General features: G+C 44.4%; 1 protein-coding gene across 1 annotated transcript; it reads right to left on the bottom strand.

Moving 5' to 3' along the window:
• Window positions 1-9,916: 9,916 nt before the first annotated feature.
• Window positions 9,917-19,662, bottom strand: PCBD1 (pterin-4 alpha-carbinolamine dehydratase 1). Its single transcript, XM_069979176.1, has 4 exons — window positions 19,571-19,662; window positions 13,587-13,718; window positions 12,803-12,883; window positions 9,917-10,410 (listed from the first exon to the last, which is right to left on the bottom strand). The coding sequence occupies exons 1-4, from the start codon at window positions 19,571-19,573 to the stop codon at window positions 10,312-10,314; spliced, it is 315 nt and encodes a 104-aa protein (XP_069835277.1). The 5' UTR covers window positions 19,574-19,662; the 3' UTR covers window positions 9,917-10,311.
• Between the last annotated feature and the right edge of the window lie 724 nt (window positions 19,663-20,386).

The raw sequence follows: 20,386 nt of genomic DNA, 5'->3' as shown, positions 1-20,386 counted from the left end.
TATAGCTGTTCCTTTCTTTCCCCTTAGTATTAACCTTTTAATTTTCTAATACACTGTATACTGTCATTTAAATAAAATGCCCTAGGTTTTGTTTGTTGTTTATAATAATAAATTAAGACTTGTAGAAATTGGTCTGCTAAATGTCAAGTGCCTTTTATCACCTTGTAGGTGGTTGATTAATTGTAATGTAAAAGAATAAAATGCTTACATTTACTACTGTACAATGTTATTTTTTTTCCTGATCAATTGTCATGATCAAATGTTTACAAAAAAGGAAAAAAGAAAAGTGTCAGGCCTGAACATAACAAACATTATTATTATTTTTTTTTCCAGTTTTACTGAAAAATTTCAGATTGCATAAAGCAAGTTTAGAGATTAGTAATCTTATGAGTACATGTCATTGCGCTTTCTACAGACTTTGCATAAATCAATAGATAATTGCATACAGTTAGCATTGTAACTTAATAGATTCTCGGCTGATAATGTCTTTACAGCAAGCTTCAAAATTTATCTTTCTTAGCTGCACATCATGTTGTGTGGCTGATAAAGATAAAAAGAAACCAACAGCATGAATATGCACATATCTGTGCGGTCGGTTTCCAGATCACAAGCAGTGCATACTTACCATCAGGGCTGCTTCCAACTGTCCCATCCTCCATCTGCTGCTGTATCTTCAGGCCCCCTCCTCCAGAATGACTGACGACTGGACCTTAAGATATAGGATGGGAGAGCTGGTATACTGGGTCACAAGAAGTGAAGAAGGTAAATAAACACTGCTGCTTGTGATATAGAAACTGGCAGCACTTATATACATATCTGGGCTGTCAGTTTCTATGGCTGCACAATGGATACTGAGATCATTTGTGCAGCCCTGCCACTCGATTTGCTGTAAAGGCACTGCAAACCAGCACCGATCTCGCTGAGTGCTCATTTGTGGACAAAACTTTAAATGTAAAAGACCTAAGGCTACATTCATACAAATGTGCATCAGTAGTGCTCCGTGCTTCACAAACCACTATATTGAAGATAGTGATCTGTGCCGCAAAGCAGGGCTGTGGAGTCGGAGTCGTGGCTGGCGTCGGAGTTGGAGCCAGCTAAAATAAATCTTTAAACAATTTAGAATTAAATTTCGATATGAATTTTACAAGTTTTGCTCATGAATATACATTATGAGCAACATTCTTATAGGACACTGGCCCTATTACATAAGGGTGGACAGGGATTATATCAGTAATAAGACACTGGCCCTATTACATAAGGGTGGACAGGGAAGATCAGTAATAGGACACTGGCCCTATTACATAAGGGTGGTCGGGGAAAAGTTGTCGGTCACTATTTGGCAGTTTGTTTCTGAGCTGGTCCATTGTGTGAGGGGAGATCTGTGCTGTTGTCTTCCTGGATGCTGGATGATTGTATATGAGCAGCTGTGTAATATAGAGGAGAAGGAGAAGACATAAGTAGTGTAGCAGTAACCTCTGTCCCCAGTGTGGTGTTTTCTCTCTGGGAGAAGATTGTGTGTGTTTTTCTTCAGTGTTCAATGGCTGCAGCTGTGTGTGTGCTATGGCTTCAGTAGACACTGTGTGTGTGTGTGTGTGTGCTATGACTTCAGCAGGCTGTGTGTGTGCTATGACTGCAGCAGGCTGTGTGTGCGCACACTATGGCCGCAGCAGGCTGTGTGTGTGCGCGCGCTATGGCTGCAGCAGGCTGTGTGTGTGTGCGCGCTATAGCTGCAGCAGGCTGTGTGTGTGCTATGGCTGCAGCAGGCTGTGTGTGTGCGCGCTATGGCTGCAGCAGGTTGTGTGTGTGTGTGTGTGTGTGCTATGGCTGCAGCAGGATGCGTGTGTGTGCTATAGCTGCAGCAGGCTGTGTGTGTGTGTGTGTGTGTGTGTGTGTGTGTGTGTGTGTGCGCGCGCGCGCTGTTGCGTGCCCCCACAGTGACCTTCTATATCACTGTGTGACCTCTATATCACTATGTGTGACCCCCTGTATATCACTATGGCTGACCTCTATATCACAGGTATTGGCATTGTTAGCAGTGTTTCTTCAAGTATGGTGAATATTTAGTCAGAGACATAGGAGACTGTCAGCAGGAAAAGGTCACCTGCTCCATCTAGTCTAGTTCTGAGTTGTTCAGGACATGAAGGCTGGAGACTGGCTGCATCCACTGCACACACAGGAGAAGGTGCTTTATATGTTTCCTTATTCCCTCAGAAGTTGCCCCAGGATCATGTAGGACATTAGGGAGAAGCTGCTGAGCCAGTGTGATAAATAAACCCCCTGGTATATGACTGGCCATTTATGAAGGAGTCTGAGTCGGTCCTGATAAAATTCAGGAGTTGGAGTCGGAGCTGCAGCTTACCGACTCCACAGCCCTGCCGCAAATGCAGGCTACACGATGACCTGCCTTTTTACTAGTGTATTTTTTCTTTTGGAGCCCTGTACAGACGTGTGAATGGACCCATCGAAATAAATATCTTGGTCCTGTGTTCTGTCCGCTATCGTGGACAAAACTACGGACGTGGGAATATGGCCTAAGAGGAGTTGGGTGTTTATGGTATGTAGGTTTCTGTATGGGAGTGAGGTCAGGGTGTCAGAATGAGGATGAGAGTTATTGATTAAGAAGGTTGAGGTCTGAGAGCTAGATGGAAAACTTAGTTTAGTGAGAAACAGGACAAAGTCTAGAGAAGACGATGTTCAGGGTATTCCCATCCTTGAGAGACTCAAGAGAGGCCAATGGAGAAAGTTAAAGGGATTATCCAGCGCTACAAAAACATGGCCACTTTTCCCCCTACTGTTGTCATGATGCTGTTTAGCAGCTCCTCTTTCCCATCTCCCTACCTTCCCCAGAGGTCTGTGTGTGAGACAGCAGTGCCAGTGATTCTGTGGGGGCAACAGTGCAGTGGGACCCTGTTTAACTAAGTATTAAACATGTCCACATTTAGCCTACAGTACATACATAACATATATACGGTACACACAACCAACAATACATACAGTATACACAACTTACAGTATATTCATAACACAGTATACACAACTTACAGTATTTACATAACATACAGTATACACATAACTTACAGTATATACATAACATACTGTATGCACATAAAAGTCCAATTACAAAGGGATTATCAGGCAGATATCTCCCTGTGTAATAGAGACAGCAATCAGCCAACTTGTGAGCAAACACTCACTTGTCTGCTGATCACTGTCTTTCAACATGTATAATAATCTGCTACTAATCGCACACCTGTCCCTGTAGTGATGTGTGGCCAATAGTGATGCACAATGCACCAAAATATCAATACTACTATCAATATTACGGGCAAAAAAAAACAATTCGGTACCAGGAACAACTGCAACTCCCAACATACCTTGTTGTGCACTACAACTCCCAGCATACAGTACCTTCTCCACAAGCGCGTATGCTAAGAGTTTTAGTGCAAAAGAAGGTATGATGGGAGTTGTGCTGGGAGGCTGCTGCTGCAGAACTGCAACTCCCAGCATACCTCATTGTGCACTACAACTCTCAGCATACTTCCTTGTGCACAACATTTCCCAGCATACCTTCTTTTGCACTACAACTCCCAGCATACCTCTTTGTGCACAAGGGGCAGTGGCGGATTAAATGTGCCCTGGGCCCCGGGCTGTCCACCTGACCTGGGCCCCCCCGGTCAATCCTCCCAAACTGCCCACATTATACTCCGCTACTGCCCCCCCCCCCCTGCCCACATTATACTCCGCTACTGCCCCCCCCCCCCCCCCCCCCCACTGTCCCAAATAAACACTGCCTGCCTCTCCTCCCTGCTGGCCAATAAACAGAATGTTTGGTCCCTTGCTGCTACCCCCAGTAAGCATTGTCCACCCCACCTCCACTGCCCCCAATAAACATATTGCCACTTGTTCCCCCGCTGTTGCCCCCAATAAACATATTGCCACCTGGTTTCCTGTTTTTGCCGCCCCCTCCCCCCCAACGGCAGCACAGAGGATGTCAGGAGAGGAGGGTGCTAATCCTATAGGAGCGGTCACAGCAGCACAGAGGATGTCAGGAGAGGAGGGGGCTGATCTATAGGGGAGGTCACAGCAGCACAGAGGTTGTCAGGAGAGGAGGGGGCTGATCTATAGGAGAGGTCCGAGCAGCACAGGAGAGGAGGGCGCTGATCTTATAGGGGAGGTTGCAGGGTCCCAGCAGCACAGAGGATGTGAGGAGAGGAGGGTGCTGAGCTTATAGGGGAAGTCACAGGGTCCAAGCAGCACAGAGGGTGTCAGGAGAGGAGTATGCTGATCTTATAGGGGAGGTCGCAGGGTCCCAGCAGCACAGAGGATGTCAGGAGAGGAGGGTGCTGATCTATAGGAGAGGTCACAGCAGCACAGAGGATGTCAGCTGCCCCCCTTATAGATGGTCCCCCTCTGCCCCCCCCCCCTTATAGATGGTCCCTCTTTCCTCTGCCCCCCCTTATAAATGGTCCCCCTCTTTCCTCTGCCCACCTTTATAGATGGTCCCCATCTTTCCTCTGCCCCCCTTATAGATGCTCCCCCTCTTTCCTCTTCCCCCCTTATAGATGGCCCCCCTCTGCCCCCCCTTATAGATGGTCCCCCTCTGCCCCCACCTTATAGATGGTCCCCTTCTGCCCCCCCTTATAGATGGTCCCCCTCTTTCCTCTGCCCCCCTTATAGATGGTCCCCTTCTGCCCCCCCCTTATAGATGGTCCCCCTCTTTCCTCTGCCCCCCTTATAGATGGTCCCCCCTCTGCCCCCCCTTATAGAATGTCCCCCTCTGCCCCCCCCTTATAGATGGTCCCCCTCTGCCCCCCCCTTATAGATGGTCCCCCTCTTTCCTCTGCCCCCCTTATAAATGGTCCCCCTCTTTCCTCTGCCCCCCCTTATAGATGGTCCCCCTCTGCCCCCCCTTATAGATGGTCCCCCTCTTTCCTCTGCCCCCCTTATAGATGGTCCCCCTCTTTCCTCTGCCCCCCTTATAGATGGTCCCCCTCTGCCCACCCCCCGTGCAGATAAAAAAAAAACAACACAACTCACCCACCGTCCATTCCCCCGTCGAGCCTCTCTCCTTCTGCAGCCTCCGGCTGATGTGCGGCTGCCGGGGGTGTCCCGTCCTATCCCCGACAGCGCACATCAGAGAGCTCCCAGTGCCCCGGAAGTCACAGCCACAGGCACACAGGGAGCTCTCTGATACGCGCGCTGCCGGTGATAGGACGGGACACCCCCGGCGGATTATAATGTGGGCGGCGTGGCATATTATAAGCTGCCACTGACAAGGGGGTATGCTGGGAGTTGAAGTGCACGAGGAGGTATGCTGTGAGTTTCCGTTCTGCCGCAGTAGCCTCCCCACACAACAACAACTCCCAGCATACCTCCTTGTACTACAACTCCAAGCATACCTCTTTGTACTACAACTCCTAGCATACATCCTTGTGCACAACAACTCCCAGCATCATAGCCGTAGTCTGGGCGGGGGCATTATATTTGTATTTTTAAGCCTTTTTTTCAAACTTTAATAAAGTATCGAACTGGTATCGAGTACTGAAATAAAAAAAAATGGTATTGGTATTGAACTAAAAATTCTGGTATCGTGACATCCCTAGGGGCCAACAGCTGAATACAGCGAAACGCTGCATGAACATTGCTAGCAATGATTGATCATTGAGTAGTGTACTTGGCTCAGTAAGCGAGCACCGATCGAGGAGTGAGGGTCTTGCCTTGTAATGTTGTAATGCAGTCTTAAAGGGTTACTCCGGACATGCTTACTCTGTATGGAGCTCAGCTTCTGGAGGTCTGACATCATGGCATGCGTTCCAGCGCCACCATTCTGTGCCGTGGTGTCAGCTGCAGAGAGCGTCTCTTGCTTCAGGCTGCGCTGCCCTCCTCTTCAGACACAGTACCGTGCCATACCCTTGTTATAAGCAAGAGTACAGCCAACAGAGCAGCGCCATACTATCACTTATTGCAAGGCTATGGCACAGTACTGTGTCTGAAGAGGAGGGCAGCGCAGCCTGAAGCAAGAGACGCCCTCTGCAGCTGACACCACGGCACAGAATGGTGTCGCTGGAACGCATGCCATGATGTCAGACTTCCAGAAGCTGAGCTCCATACAAAGTAAGCATGGCCGGAGTAACCCTTTAACCCTTTGAGGACCAGGCCCAAAATGACCCAGTGGACCGCGCAAATTTTGATCTTAGTGCTTTCGTTTTTCCCTCCTCCCCTTCTAAGAGCTCTAGCACTCTCAGTTTTCTATCTACAAGCCATGTAAGTGCTTGTTTTTTACAGGAATAGTTGTACTTTGTAATGGCGTCATTCATTTTACCATAACATGTATGATGGAATTCCAAATATATTATTTATGAAGATATAAATAGGTGAAATCGTAAAAAAGAATGCAATATAGTAACGTTTGGAGGGTTCCTGTGTCTACGTAATGCACTATATGGTAACAGCGACATGACACTATTATTCTATAGGTCAGTCCGAACACAACCATATGCAGGTTACACAGATTCTCTAATGTTATATATATATTTTTTTATGAAATCCTTTTTTTTGGCAATTAAATATTAATAAAATGGGCCTATTGTGATGCTTATAACGGTTTTATTTTTTCACCTATGGAGCTGTATGGGGTGTCATTTTTTCCGCCATGATCTCTAGTTTTTATTAATACCATATTTGTGAAGATCGGACGTTTTGATCACTTTTTGATTTTTTTTAATATATAATGTAACATAAAATCGGTAATCTGCGCACTTTTTCCCCTCGTGTACGCCGTTTACCGGTCGCAATGACGCTTGTTATATTTTAATAGATCGGACAATTACGCACGCTACGGTATATTATATGTTTATTTATTCATTTTTATATGTTTTATTTATATAATGGGAAAGGGGGGTGATTTAGACTTTTATTGGGGGCGGGGTTTTGGGGTAGTGTGTTAGTGTTTTGAACTTTTTTTTTTTTACACTTTTGAAGTCCCTTTGGGGGACTTGTACATACATTAGTTTGATTTCTACTCTGATGAATGCTATGCCATAGGCATAGCATTGATCAGTGTTATCGGCGCTCTGCTCATTGAGCCTGCCTGTGCAGGCTCAGTGTAGCAGATCGCAGATCGGACCGCATGGAGGCAGGTGAGAGACCTCCAGCAGTCCGTCTCAACGATCGGGACCCCCGCAGTCACACTGCGGGGGTCCCGATCGGTAAGTGACAGGGGACTCCCCCTGTCACTTACACTTAAACGCTGGGGGTTTAAGGGGTTAATGACACGCGGCAGCGCAATCGCTGCAGCGTGTCATTACCGGTGAGGTCCCGGCTGCTCACTGCAGCCGGCCCCCACCTCCTATGAAGCGCGCTCCGCTCCGGAGCGCGCTTCATAGCGGGAATAACACCCATGACGTAAGGTTACGTCATGGGTCGTCTGGGGACAGACTTCCATGACGTAACCCTACGTCCAGGGTCGTCTAGGGGTTAATAAATCACTATTTTCCATGTGGCATTTTTGTTTGCGATGTTTTCTCCTTTTACTGGGTGTCAGTTTCATTTTTTTTGGTGTTGTTTCAGCTAGTTAATAGCATTTTTACTCCCATAGACTGACATACCATGTGTAAATGTGTGGGGCCATATTTTTCTGACATATAATAGAAATCCTTGAATAACATAATTAAAAGATCATATGACAGAGAAAAACACTAAAAATCACCACAAAAATACACATACTAAGGCACGCCACAAAACTGCATAAAAAGGGGCAAAGATAAATATTTATTTTATTACTTATTTAAAAAAATGACTGTGTCTCCAAGGCCAAAACTAGGCCTTATCTACAATGTTTTCAAGTGTCAATGTTGTTTCAAAAAATGTCATATAGACATATCAAAAGTTTTGATCGGTGCGGGTCTGAGTGGGGAGAAGTCACACTCAGCGCAGTCCTCTCCTGGGCCATTGTCACGTGATAATTTTTACTTTTCTAACCGGCATAGAACGGGGGGTGGACCACATGGCAACACGGTACTCTTACCGCTTGTTTTCACAATCTGTCCAGGTCTGAGTGATCAAAACTTTTGACATGTCTCTCTGACAATATCAGAAGTTTTTTTAAATGACCGTGACACTTTAAAAATTAAATAATGCAGAAATATTTTGCACACTAGTATGCTTCCACTGTGATGAATGTATTGATGGTGTATATTTTTAAATCGTTGTCCTTTAAAATAAAAGAAATTGCAGAGCAGCAGGGTGGTTTAAAGGGAACCAATCAGCTCAATCAGGCCGATACGGTTCCCTGAACTGCTGTATAAAGCCCCTGCAGCAGCCGCAGCATGTACCGGCTGCAGCTGTATACCCGAAGAAAAGGACTTTAATCCCCGGGCGCATGACAGGCAGAGACGGGGAGGTAGTCATCTGGGCTGTTCCCCGCCCTTATGTAGTCACCGCTCTCTGCCTGTCAGCATGTTCGGAAAGGATGAATGACAGACAGAGAGGTCCTTTACTGTCCTATGCTGTGCAGCAGGGAACCATATCAGCACAATTGTGCTGATCGCTTACCTTTAAGCCTGCATACATTATTATGTGCTAAAAGGTGCATTCATATCAGTGAGGCCTACAAATGATTAGGTACTAGTTCCATGAACAGTTAATATTGGGTGGGCCCTCAGGATCATTTCCCCTGGTGGGCCCTAGGTGGTCCAGTCCGACCCTGGTCTGCGCCGTAATAGCGCTAATCCCGGCTCTGCACTCTATTCCCTTCGGCTGCAGCAGCTGAAAGCGTGCCTATCTCACTGCAGTATTACTATACGGCATAGATCTCAATGAGAGATCAGTGTACTTATACTAGAAGTCCCCCAGGGGGGCTTCTAGTACAAGTGTAAAAGGAAAAAAAAAAAAAAAAAAAATCTCCTAATAAAATAAACATGTTTTATATCACCCAACATATTAATTTATCACATTCCTGATCTCGCACGGTAAACGACGTAAGTGCAAAATCCCAAAGGGCAGAATTGCACATTTTTGGTCGCATCAAACCCCCAAAAAATTGTAATAAAAAGTGAACAAAAAGTCGCATATGCGCAATCAAGGTACCGATAGAAAGAACACATAATGGCACAAAAAAAATTACACCTCACACAGCCCCATAGACCAAAGGATAAAAGCGTTATAAGCCTGGGAATAGAGCAAAATCAAAATAGATATTCCTCCAGGATATTCCATAAGTGTCATTTAGATGGCAGGACCTGCATTTATCTTCAGATTTAGGGCTCCTCCTGGCTTTTTTATGCAAAGTGCCTGATTCTGCCCTTTTTGGCTTCCCAACCGGGGAGCCCTCAGTCTTAAGGGTGTGTGACCCACAAACTATGGATATGATATACATGTCCCAGTTCGGTATATTTCTTTAATAGTGGCAACTACTTAATTAGTGGTGGTGGGTTATCTCGACTTATCCGATTTCCTTACCACTCTCCTCCATCCCACTTACTCATACAATGCAGGGCCAAGGGAGGTAATATTTGATTAAAGTGTAGGGAAAAGGTGGGGAAAGTGCAGAGCCTAAAAAGTTTATCTGGGTTTCTGCAGAGATTAGTTCTGGTTGAAAGAAGTCTTCATGGGGAGCAGAGCCAGATGGAGAAAGAAGGTAAAGAGAACGATTACAGTAAGATGCCCTTGTGCGGCTGATCTCTGCAGTCAGGTGGTCAGTATGCAGGTTAAAACAATGATTAATTCTTGGGACCGCTCGTATAGGAATATCATTAAGTACCTCTCATTCATTGCCCTCTTTTCCCCTACTTTAGAGAGTGGACCATTCTTTTTTTTACTGAAAAGCTAAATCTATAATATGCCACAGATAAGACTGGGGGTAAAATGTTGTGGAGAAACCTCTTTACAATACTGGAAACTAATAGTATTAGTAGTAATAATTATTGTTTTCTGTTCATGGCAGAAAAATAAGGGATTTATTAGCATTTTGTTACACGTCACACTGAATAAAACAATAAAATATTCACTATAAAAAGTCTAATAATACTGTTCTGCATATAGAGACAATGGCTGTAATAAACACTTTGCTCATTCATGAGCCGGTAGATCCTACAGTCACCAATACACTGAGAATGGTGTGGCAGTACATCCAGCAATCTGTTGTGCTTCTAACAATAGGGTCATAATATTTCAACCATCTAGAGAAATGCTACCATTATATGCTTGACAGAAATTACTGGGTATTTCCATATTAACGCACAAACACACTCAAGGTGAATGACTTTTGCTTTGGTAGGACATCTAGTTGCAGGGCAGTGCTGCCACCTATTGTTAAGACAGAGTGGCTGCAACTTGTTCGATAAAGCTGGCCAGGTTAATGTCCCTCTCGGAAAGGCCTCCACATTCATGAGTGCTCAGGGTGATATGAACCTTAAAGACACAAACAGAAGTTATATTACATTAATAATGTAATCTTGATGGCAATTTAAGTTATGGAAATGCTTTTATACATTAACACTAATGGTATCAAATAAAAATAATCATAGTCATTTTAGTGTCCTACATGTACATTTCTTTCTGCTGGTTTACTCCATTCCTTGGGTTCTAGTGCTGTCTGTAGTCCACAGCTAGGCAAAATCTATGGACTTCTGATGCTTACATTACTGCAGTTTTGGATGCAGATTTGCACTATTTAATAGGGTTCATCCAGTTCCTGGCTACCCAAGGCCACCTATTGATTTTTTGTGACATGTATTTTAAATGTGCAGCAAATAACACATGCACACTGCAACTGAGTGCTAACTACAGTGCATATTCCTTTTGAAAACTATATGATGCATATTTAAATTTTTTTTATGCATAGACTGAATACACAGACCGTGACAGAGTCTGTGCAGGTCCTCTGCCTGTTGTACCTGTTTCAAGGTGAAATCTTATACTGATGCCTACCTCTTATTCCTGGCCCTGTACATGAAGAGCCAACCCCATTAACCTGTATGGAAATACATTTTACTTCAGATGTTTCTGCAATAAATCTGCTCCAATATGAATGACCGCTTAGAGATCTGGAGTTGTGCCAGAATAGGCAAAACACCTGAATTACCAGCAGTAGCGTAATTTGGTGGGGGCAGAGGGGGTGGAGGGGGTGGCCGGGCCCACTGAAGATTTTGCTAGTTAATGCTGTCCGCAAAAACTATTGCTAATACAGACAGACCTAACAAGTGTCTATTGGCTGTATGTGGCTCCTGGCCAGTGCTCCCGGGGGGCCCACACGGCTACCAAATGTTGTGTCTGACCATTTAGCTGTATGCGCTTGTATGCGCTTGTATGCAAGGAGAACATACAGTTGAATGCAGCATTGGCTCTCCACTCTGCCAATCACTGTTGTGGCCACAAGAGGCCGTTCCCTCCCTTAGAGCTGTGGGACATAAGTGATATAACTCGTGCACTCACAGAGCAGGGAGAGAGTTAGGCTGATAAGATGCTGAAAGTGGGGGAGAACTGTACTGATATGCATGGCGTTGTAATGACAGCACCACACGCAGCTGATTCATTATAGCGTTGCACATATCAATACAGTTCTCCCCCCCTTTTAGCATCTTATCAGATGCTGTCCGGGTGGGGGAGACTCCGTTACAGGCATTTCTCGTCCGGAATATGGGAATACAGCCTTAACATCAGAATACTACAGGACTGCAACTGCACAGCAGGTAAGTATGGCTTTTTTTCCCCTTAGTTATAGAGGAGACCTATGTGGGTACGGCTAACTCCTGGGAAGGATGTTATCTATGGGGGTTGGGGTTCGGGATATGCTGGCTAACTGAAAAGGGGGTACTTAATTTGGAGGTACAGTCTACTCACAGTGTTGGTGATGGTGATGTATAACCACTAGGAGGATTACCAGGGAGATTACTGCTAGGGAAGGGGATGGCTGCATGGGGAATACATACCGGGGGGATTACCTACATGAGATGGTGCTGGAGGGGATGCCTACATGGAGCATACTATCTGCTGGGGGGGGGTTGCCTGCATAGGGAGGTCTAAAAATACTAGATAGATGCACAGAATGGAGGCCTAACTACTATACGGATGCACAGAGAAGCTGAATTTCAATATGAAGGTACAGAGGGGCCTGACTACTATATGGGGGTGCACAGGGAGGGTCTATCTTCTATGCAGAGGAACAAGGAGGGATAACCTACTATGTTAGGGTATAGATGGTAGCCTTTTTACTATATGAGAGCACCGAGGGACCTTGCAATCTATATGAGGGCTAAAATTGGGTCTAAATACTACATGGAGGCATAAATTGGCTGCTCTCATATACCCTGTACACCATGATTACCAGTGCTGATTTCTCCTACAATTTTAATGTATTGTCATGTAATTTTTCTATGAATTAGTAAAATAATTATTCCTTTTAGTTATGTTGCAGTAGTCTAACTTTTTTGTATATAGGTTATTTAGTATAGTTACCTTGAACTGCATGGGACTATTTATTGTTATTACCCAGCATATATTTACTCTATTGTTACTGCGGGTATACCCTTTGGGTGTTGCCTATTTGGCCATCAGCTATGGTGTAGTCCTCATGCTGCCCAATAGATATTAGACAGATATGAGTAGTAGAAAATACCTTTTATTATTCAGAAAGCAGTGTCATCTACTGAGGTTCCCTATGGGTAACATAATTGGTTGGGGGCCCACTGAGACTCACTCGCCCCCCCCCCCCCCAGGCTGAGCCCCTGATTACCAGTCTTAAAAGTGCAGATTTTCCTCTCAATTAAAATAAAGCCATAACATTTGATTATTATTTTATTACCTTGTTGTAAACATTAAACCATTCAGGGTGGTGATCTAACTTTTCAGCTTGTAATGCAACTCTGGTCATGAATCCGAAAGCCTACAAAACCCATGCATAAAGGGAATGTATTAGTATTAGATTGAAAAACTTGTTTTTGTACATATTTATTTTTATAATGAATTGCAAGAATAACACATCTCATAAACCTTATGACAAAGGCCAGTAATCCATCTTTATTTTATAGTGGGTATTCTGGTAACAACTAGATAGATAACTGCTACTGCAAAACTGAGCACTTGAGTATGGCGGTCCCATATAGTTTAAATAGAGTGGAAAGTGCACATTCTGTTCACTATATCCAGAGACTCCTGTTCTAGTTATGGTGAGAGTCCCAGCAGTAGACCTTTACAACTATAGCCGTTATAACCTATCCAGTGGATCGGTGGTTATGTGTTATTACAAGCATACTTGTTTTTCATGTAAGTGATACATGGACCACTTAATATGTGTAGCAATTTTAGATCCTAAATAAAAATATTACATAGTTATTATGGTTGAGGAAAGACACATGTCCATCAAGTTCAACCAAGGAGAGGATGGATGCAGGGAAGGGGGATATACAAGGAGAGGATGGATGCAGGGAAGGGCACAGATGATGATAGGTTCTAATTTGGTCTAAGAACTTGTCTAGCCCTGTTTTGAAGACCTCTACTGTTTTTGCTATGACCAAATCCTGGGGTAGACTGTTTCAAAGATTCACAGTTCTCATGGTAAAGAAGCATTAAAAATAACCTGGCCTTACCCTGTTGAAGTCCTTGAAATGGAATTCTTTGTAAATAGCATCTCTGCCATCCAGTTCATTCCAACCAACTGCCCTGAGGTTAGGCAGGAGCTGCTCTCGTTCCTCTCCACTGAGTCGGTGAGCCTTTCCTGCCTTACAACAAAGACATTTTTATATATATATGGTATTCTTCCTGTTTTATTGTATAAAGTGGATCATAAATTAGATATTATCTATTGGACCCAATTTCCCTGAATGCTGGAGACTAAACATAAGCGTATTGCTATCCAACGAGCTTCCGAACAACTCTTTTGCCCCCTGTTGCAGCCTGATCATGATATAAAATAGGCCTTATATGCCACATTACAGTGCAGTACCGGATACATTTTCTGCATCTTTACACTTACAACAAGTTATCCTTAGATAACATGACTTCATGGAGTAGCATGGGCTTTAAAGGGGAACTGACTTGCAGCTAAAACTGCTGCCAGGCATTACTAGTACAAGGAACATACATTAAAGACCCCCAGTGTGACAAAACCCTCTCCCCTCTGTGACATGGCTCCATTAATATCAATAGAGCCACATCACAGGGGATATGGTCAAAGTGGGGGGCGGCTGGCCTGCCCCCAGTGCTCCGAGCCGGGCCAGTGCTTAGGAGAAGACCAGCGCTGAGCATGGGAAGCAGGCGGCCTAGCACTGTACCTGATGGTACATTCACTTTAAAGAGTTACCTTAGTCTGTGAGGAGGCGGGGGGATAGCAGCAAAGGAAACACTGTCACAACTGACCGATTAGACATATTAAAAAAAGATAACTCATTAATGCATGTCTTTTGTATTTCTAATGCCTGGCAGTGGTTTTAGCATCACCTGAAAAAGCATTATCAAATTGCCAACAATGTTACAGAGGTCTCGACAAAAGAATAATATTAATATCTTTACTTTTGTGACCCAGGCCTTTAAACTTACCATTAATACTCTTATTCTGCATTGAAGTGTCACAAAGGCGTGTCAAACCGCCCATGCCTCTTACCATTAATACTCTTATTCTGCATTGAAGTGTCACAGAGGCGTGTCAAACAGCCCATGCCTCTCTGACACTTCAGAGGAGAACAGAGTGGTTTTCCCAAGATTAAAGGCATGGACAGCAGAAGGTAAGATATTACGATATGACACTGTTGGCACATCGGTAATGGTTTTGCAGGTGACAAATGCACTTTAGGGTCCATTTACACAGAAAAATTATCTGCCAAAGATTTGAAACCAAAGCCAGGAATGGATTGGAAAAGAGGAGAAATGTCAGGCTTTCCTTTATGGCCTGATCTCTGTTTATAGTTTGTTTCTGGCTTTGGCTTCAAATCTTTGGCAGATACCTTCTGTGTAAATGGACCCTTAAAGATTTGTAACACAAAATGTAGATTTTTCCACAATAAAGATGTGTAAGAATAACCAGCACTAAATGTTTTGCCCAATAAAATTAAGAACTAAATGAGATTCATGTGCACTATGTCAGTATGTAGTGTGTCCTGACAGTCTCCGTCTATTTCAGTCATTACCTAAATGTATGAGTCTTCCATCTCATGCCTATCCTACAGTTCTCTATGGTAAATTAAAGTAAACAGGAAAAGGTTACACACGAGCACATTGTTCATTTTACTGTGAAGCTCAATGAAATACGTCTCTGTATCTTGGCAACCAGATGATGAGATAGATACTGCTCCATCGCGGCAATGAAGGTTGAATACGGTGACTGAGAACTGTGATTAAAGAGGATGTCTGGCTAGTTTATTTTATATTAGGATTTCTTCCCTTGGTTACCCGGGTGCCGTTAAGTGAAAGAAAATATATCACAGGTATTAACCCTTCTGGAACCATCAATTTTGGGGCTTCTATAGCCACTGTCATTACAATCATAAATCACAAGTGTAAGGGAATAAACTTTGGAAAGGAGGGACTTGAAAGAGCCAGAGACTACAACAGTGGTAACAGTATTAGATCTCCTCCAGTGCTAGAGTCACAGCTAAGGGTCCATTTACACAGAAAGATTATCTGCAAAAGATTTGAAGCCAAAGCCAGAAACAGACTATGATCAGAGATCAGGTCATAAAGGAAAGCTTGAGATTTCTCCTCTTTTCACATCCATTCCTGGCTTTGGCTTCAAGTCTTTGGCAGATAATCTTTTTGTGTAAATGGACCCTTAAGCTATGTTCCCACAGCATATCTTTTCGTAAAAGTACAGCCATTGTTGCAATCGGCAACAACGGCCGTACTTTGTACAAAAAAACACGCTGCCTTATCTTCTATGGAATCCCGGCCTAAGCGTATACACATAGTATACGCTCCGGCCTGAACAGAGGCGGATTAACTTTACCATAGGCCCCGGGCTGTTCACCAAGCCTGGGCCCCCCCACCCCACTGTAACTATGGCAGTACTAGCCTGGCGTTCATAGTACAGGACAGATAATGTCATGATGTCCTGATTTGTGCAAAATTGCCATTAAAAAAAAGATTTTTTGCAAATCATGGCGGAAGTGTAGCCAGGAGACAGTACACCACTGAAAGTATAAGTCTTTTTGGGTGGTCATGGGCCCCCCCAGGAGCTCAGGGCCCCGGGCTGCCGCCCGAAACGCCCCTATTACAATCTACTACTGGGCCTGAATCCCTCGCGACACTGCAAAGAACTGACATGCGGCCGCACGCTTCATAGTGTGCTGTGAAAAGTTCTGATGTGGACGTGCTCAGATGCACCCACATCAGAACTTTGCAGCGTGAAAGATCATCCGGCCGGTACTGCAGTACCAGCGGGGATGATCTTTTCGGAGACCGGCCGTTCCGTGACCCGGCCAGGTCACGGAACGGCCAGTCTCTTACGACGTGTGAACATGGCCTTACTCTGCTCAGTACCCAGTCCCACCCAGTGAAAACTGTCAGCAAGACTATTGTGAGCATTGAATGCATACACAATCTAGGCCACGCCTGTTGGGCACAGGCTGCCAGTTTAAAATTTGTTTTTCAGGACAATAACTGCATCACCTGCCGAACGGACCCCAGGACAATTCTTGGATTAAAAGCAGAAATCCAAAGGTACAAGTGGGGGGGGGGACAGATTGTGGGTACAGAGTCGCTTTAAGGAACAGAGGACCTTTTTTCCCCCACAGGTTTTTCCCTTCCCCCCCATCGTCTTCCTCAATCTGTCTCTGTTTTATTACAGAATATAATCCACAACTTTAAATGTGGCTACTACAAAGTCAAACCACATGTGATTTTCATCTTCATTTTCATCATGGGCTCAACAATAACTTCCAGACGTTTCCCCTTGTGTTTCACATTACATTTAGTATTGAGCAATGTTCATTAAACCAGGCCAAGCAAACTGGTTTTCTTCTCATCCCTGACCCTGAAACACGGTATTAACCGTCTCATGTCCATAGCTCACACCTCTTTTTACACAAAGGTCTTTTATTTGTTGGAAAAATGTAAATACACCTCACTAGGAGTAACAGAAAATTCTAAAGTGTATAGTAACCAGTACTTGACATACGCCAACTAGACCTGCTGCAGTATAAGTATAAATCCCTTTTGACGGGTTTGCCAAATGGACAGGGAATGGACACGTAATTAGACCGTAATGTGCGAAATCCACTGCGGATCCAGTGTCAGTGCATCCTTATGAGAATACATACCCACAGCGGGATTGACATTCCGCTGTATGCAAGTTAACCCTCCAGCCGCTGGAGCATACAACACCTCCTCCCCGCTCCGGCTTGCTTCAGGGGTTCTCGGCAGGACGTCCTGCTCAGCCAATCAGTGCCGCCGGCGGGGCAGCACACTGATTGGCTGAGCGGGACCAGCAGACGCCGGGAACACCCGAAGCAAGCCGGAGCAGGGAGGAGGCGATGTATGCTCCGGCCGGCGGGGGGGGGGGTTTAACATACTCGCAGCGGGATTGACATCCCGCTGCGTTTATGTATGTATTCTCATAGGGAATCCGGTCTGTGTGAAGGCACCCTAACAGACGAAATTGCTACCGATCCAGCAGTGGGCTGACATGACAGGTACACTTTAAGGCCAAGTTCACAAAGGGTATTTTTTCATTAAACGCCCACTGTTGCAGATTGCAACAAAGGCCATTGTTTAATGACACTGCAGCACTACATTTTGTGACAATCTGGGGGCTGTCTAGCCACTGACTACACATTGCAGCTTCCCTAGCTGACTTTCTGAGCCTACTGCTCCACTTGACCAGGTACACTGGTCTTAGGGTACAAACCCACACACCGTATACACAGCAGATACGCAACAAATACGCAGCAAATACGCAGCAGATTTGTTGGTACAGATTTGATGCTGTGTTCAGTTATTTAGATATAATCTGCTGCGTTTTTGCTGCGTATTTGTTGCGTGTTTGCTGCGTATCGCAGCAGTAAATACGCTGCTTATACGGTGTGTGGGTTTATACCCTTACCCAGACTTCTTGTCTGCAGCTCCCACAGGCCTATCACTGCCTGTGTTCTCCCACCCTGGGAGTCTTCACCTGGAAAGCTCTGGAGTCTCTAATAGAGCTCCACCAGGTGGTTTCAGAGCCTCATTAACTCTAAGGCTGGAGTGGAGTATCTGGACCAGGAGCTTCACCTGAACGCCAATTCCCACTCCAGAGGCACAGTACTGCCTCTTACAGCCCCACCATGCTACTATTTGTATACACTATATACACTGCAGCCGTAGAAAACTAGACTTAGATTGTGTGCACACAATGTAAAGTATGGCATCCTGGCCATACCTTACATTGTGTGCTATGGCTAATTGGAGTGTGGGCACACCTGAATGTGCCCGCATTCCAATTAAACTAAAGGGATGGCAAACACCGGCCGTGTCAGACAACGGCCACTGTTCGTAGTGTGAACATAGCCTAAAAAAAAATTGGGAGTGTATGTACGATGCCACCAAGTGGCATTCATGGTAGATATAAGGTGGAGGAATAAATCTGGTAGTTCCCAAAAATATACCCCAATGAGACACTGCAAAAACACAGTGTGAAAAGAGCCTGCTAAAAGCTGCTTTGAGTGATTTTCATAAATGTATTGGGTCTGTATCTTGCCATTGCGGTGAGCTGTTAAATTTCTCAGTTTTTGAGTGTTTGCAACTTCAGCCATAGCAACGTGCTCCTGCCTAGTGTGAATAGTGTTCTAGGAGAGCTAACCAAATCTGTCTTTTTCTGTGAAAAGAGCCTTAGGGTATTTGCTTTGAAAATGTAAGATTTGGTGTGGAATTTGAAATTTCAGGAACATGTCTGCTGTGTGTAGATGAGATTTGTAAATCCCATTTCCTATGCTACTTCTGTAATCTGCTGGTGCTGCACATAGACTCTGGATCTCTCCATTTACATGAAAGTATCTTGTTGTAAGTTGTACATATTTATTTCTAGGCAGTGTACAACAATTGCTTCCAGGCCCATCATGCTATGAACCATATGGTCACATATACATGACTGGTAAATAAACTGAAGTCTGTACTAATACTCAGGCCAGTGTACATGGTGAAATCAGTCTTATTCCTCCCTTCTGTTTATTGGTCATTAACTATTACCCACTCATTCCACTTGGAAATACAGTCTGTGTGTACACAACAATCCCTGTTTTATGTAAATTTATACTAAACAAAGGCACAGTGTGTTCTCTCCCCCTCTAGATGTAATATCAGTAATACAATCAGAAAAAATAAAATTGTCATCTGTTTCCCTTATCAGAGCCATGTAAGTAGACAGCGTTCTTTCTAGTCTCTTCCATAGCAAAAATAGAAGAAAAGTCAGGTGAAGTTTATATCCCCAGCCTTATCATGCAGCAGCGCTCTCTGAGCTGTTCATTAACTAATGCACTTTGACTTGTGTCTCTTCCATTCCCTCCATGTGTCAACTACAACTGCTCAACAACAGAAATATATCCTCCTAATATAACATACAAAATACTAATCAAAGCAAATATAGTCTATTAAAGCATCTCCTTACCATGTCTACACAAGGGATTATCAACTGTTGCCTTAGCTGCTGAGTCTGTCACTTGCTGGAGCTCAGCTTCTGCTTCCCAGCCTGGCTGTTTAAGAGGAGGAGGAGGAGGAGGAGGAGGAGGAGGAGGAGGAGGAGGAGGAGGAGGAGGGGATTGGAAATCCGCCCATTGCAAACAAGCAGGGCTGAGCCTCAGTGAATGCACTGACAAGCATAGGGTGATTCAGCACCAGTGCTTTCCAGTGGATGGAGCTGGTAGCCATGTTAGTGTAAATGCTTGTCAGTAACCTGGTTAATAATTGTTGGATGAGATGAATACAGTGTGTGCTGCTGACATATGCCCTGTGTCTATATATTCGCAGGACCACATTACATCACTGTGTATGCAGTTTAGGGCTATGTTCGCACAACCTGCTGCAGATTTCACACAGCAGCTTTCTTACCATGGATTTTCTGCTGTGAATCTGGTGCTGCAGGCTATGCTCCCACATAGTGTTTTTGCTCAGGATTTTGGTCAGTATTTTTCAACCAAAACCAGGAGTGGACTGAAAACACAGAAAGGATCTGTTCACACAATGTTGAAATTGAGTGGACGGCCGCCATTTAATGGCAAATAATTGCTGTTATTTCAAAACAAGCGCAATTGTTTTAAAATAACGGCAATTTGCTGTATTAGTACCATTAGTATTAGTATTCCCCAGATGGCAATTAATCAATACCGACATTTTTAACCAGTTTTTTTTTTTTACATTTTTCTGTAAGCTTTTAAATTTTCTACTTTAGTTTTGAAAGTCATATTATGGGACCTGAATATGCAAT

Source organism: Dendropsophus ebraccatus, chromosome 8, assembly GCF_027789765.1.
Source record: "Dendropsophus ebraccatus isolate aDenEbr1 chromosome 8, aDenEbr1.pat, whole genome shotgun sequence".
Classification (NCBI taxonomy): Eukaryota; Metazoa; Chordata; class Amphibia; order Anura; family Hylidae; genus Dendropsophus; species Dendropsophus ebraccatus.
This window is presented reverse-complemented; position numbering and strand designations above follow the sequence as displayed.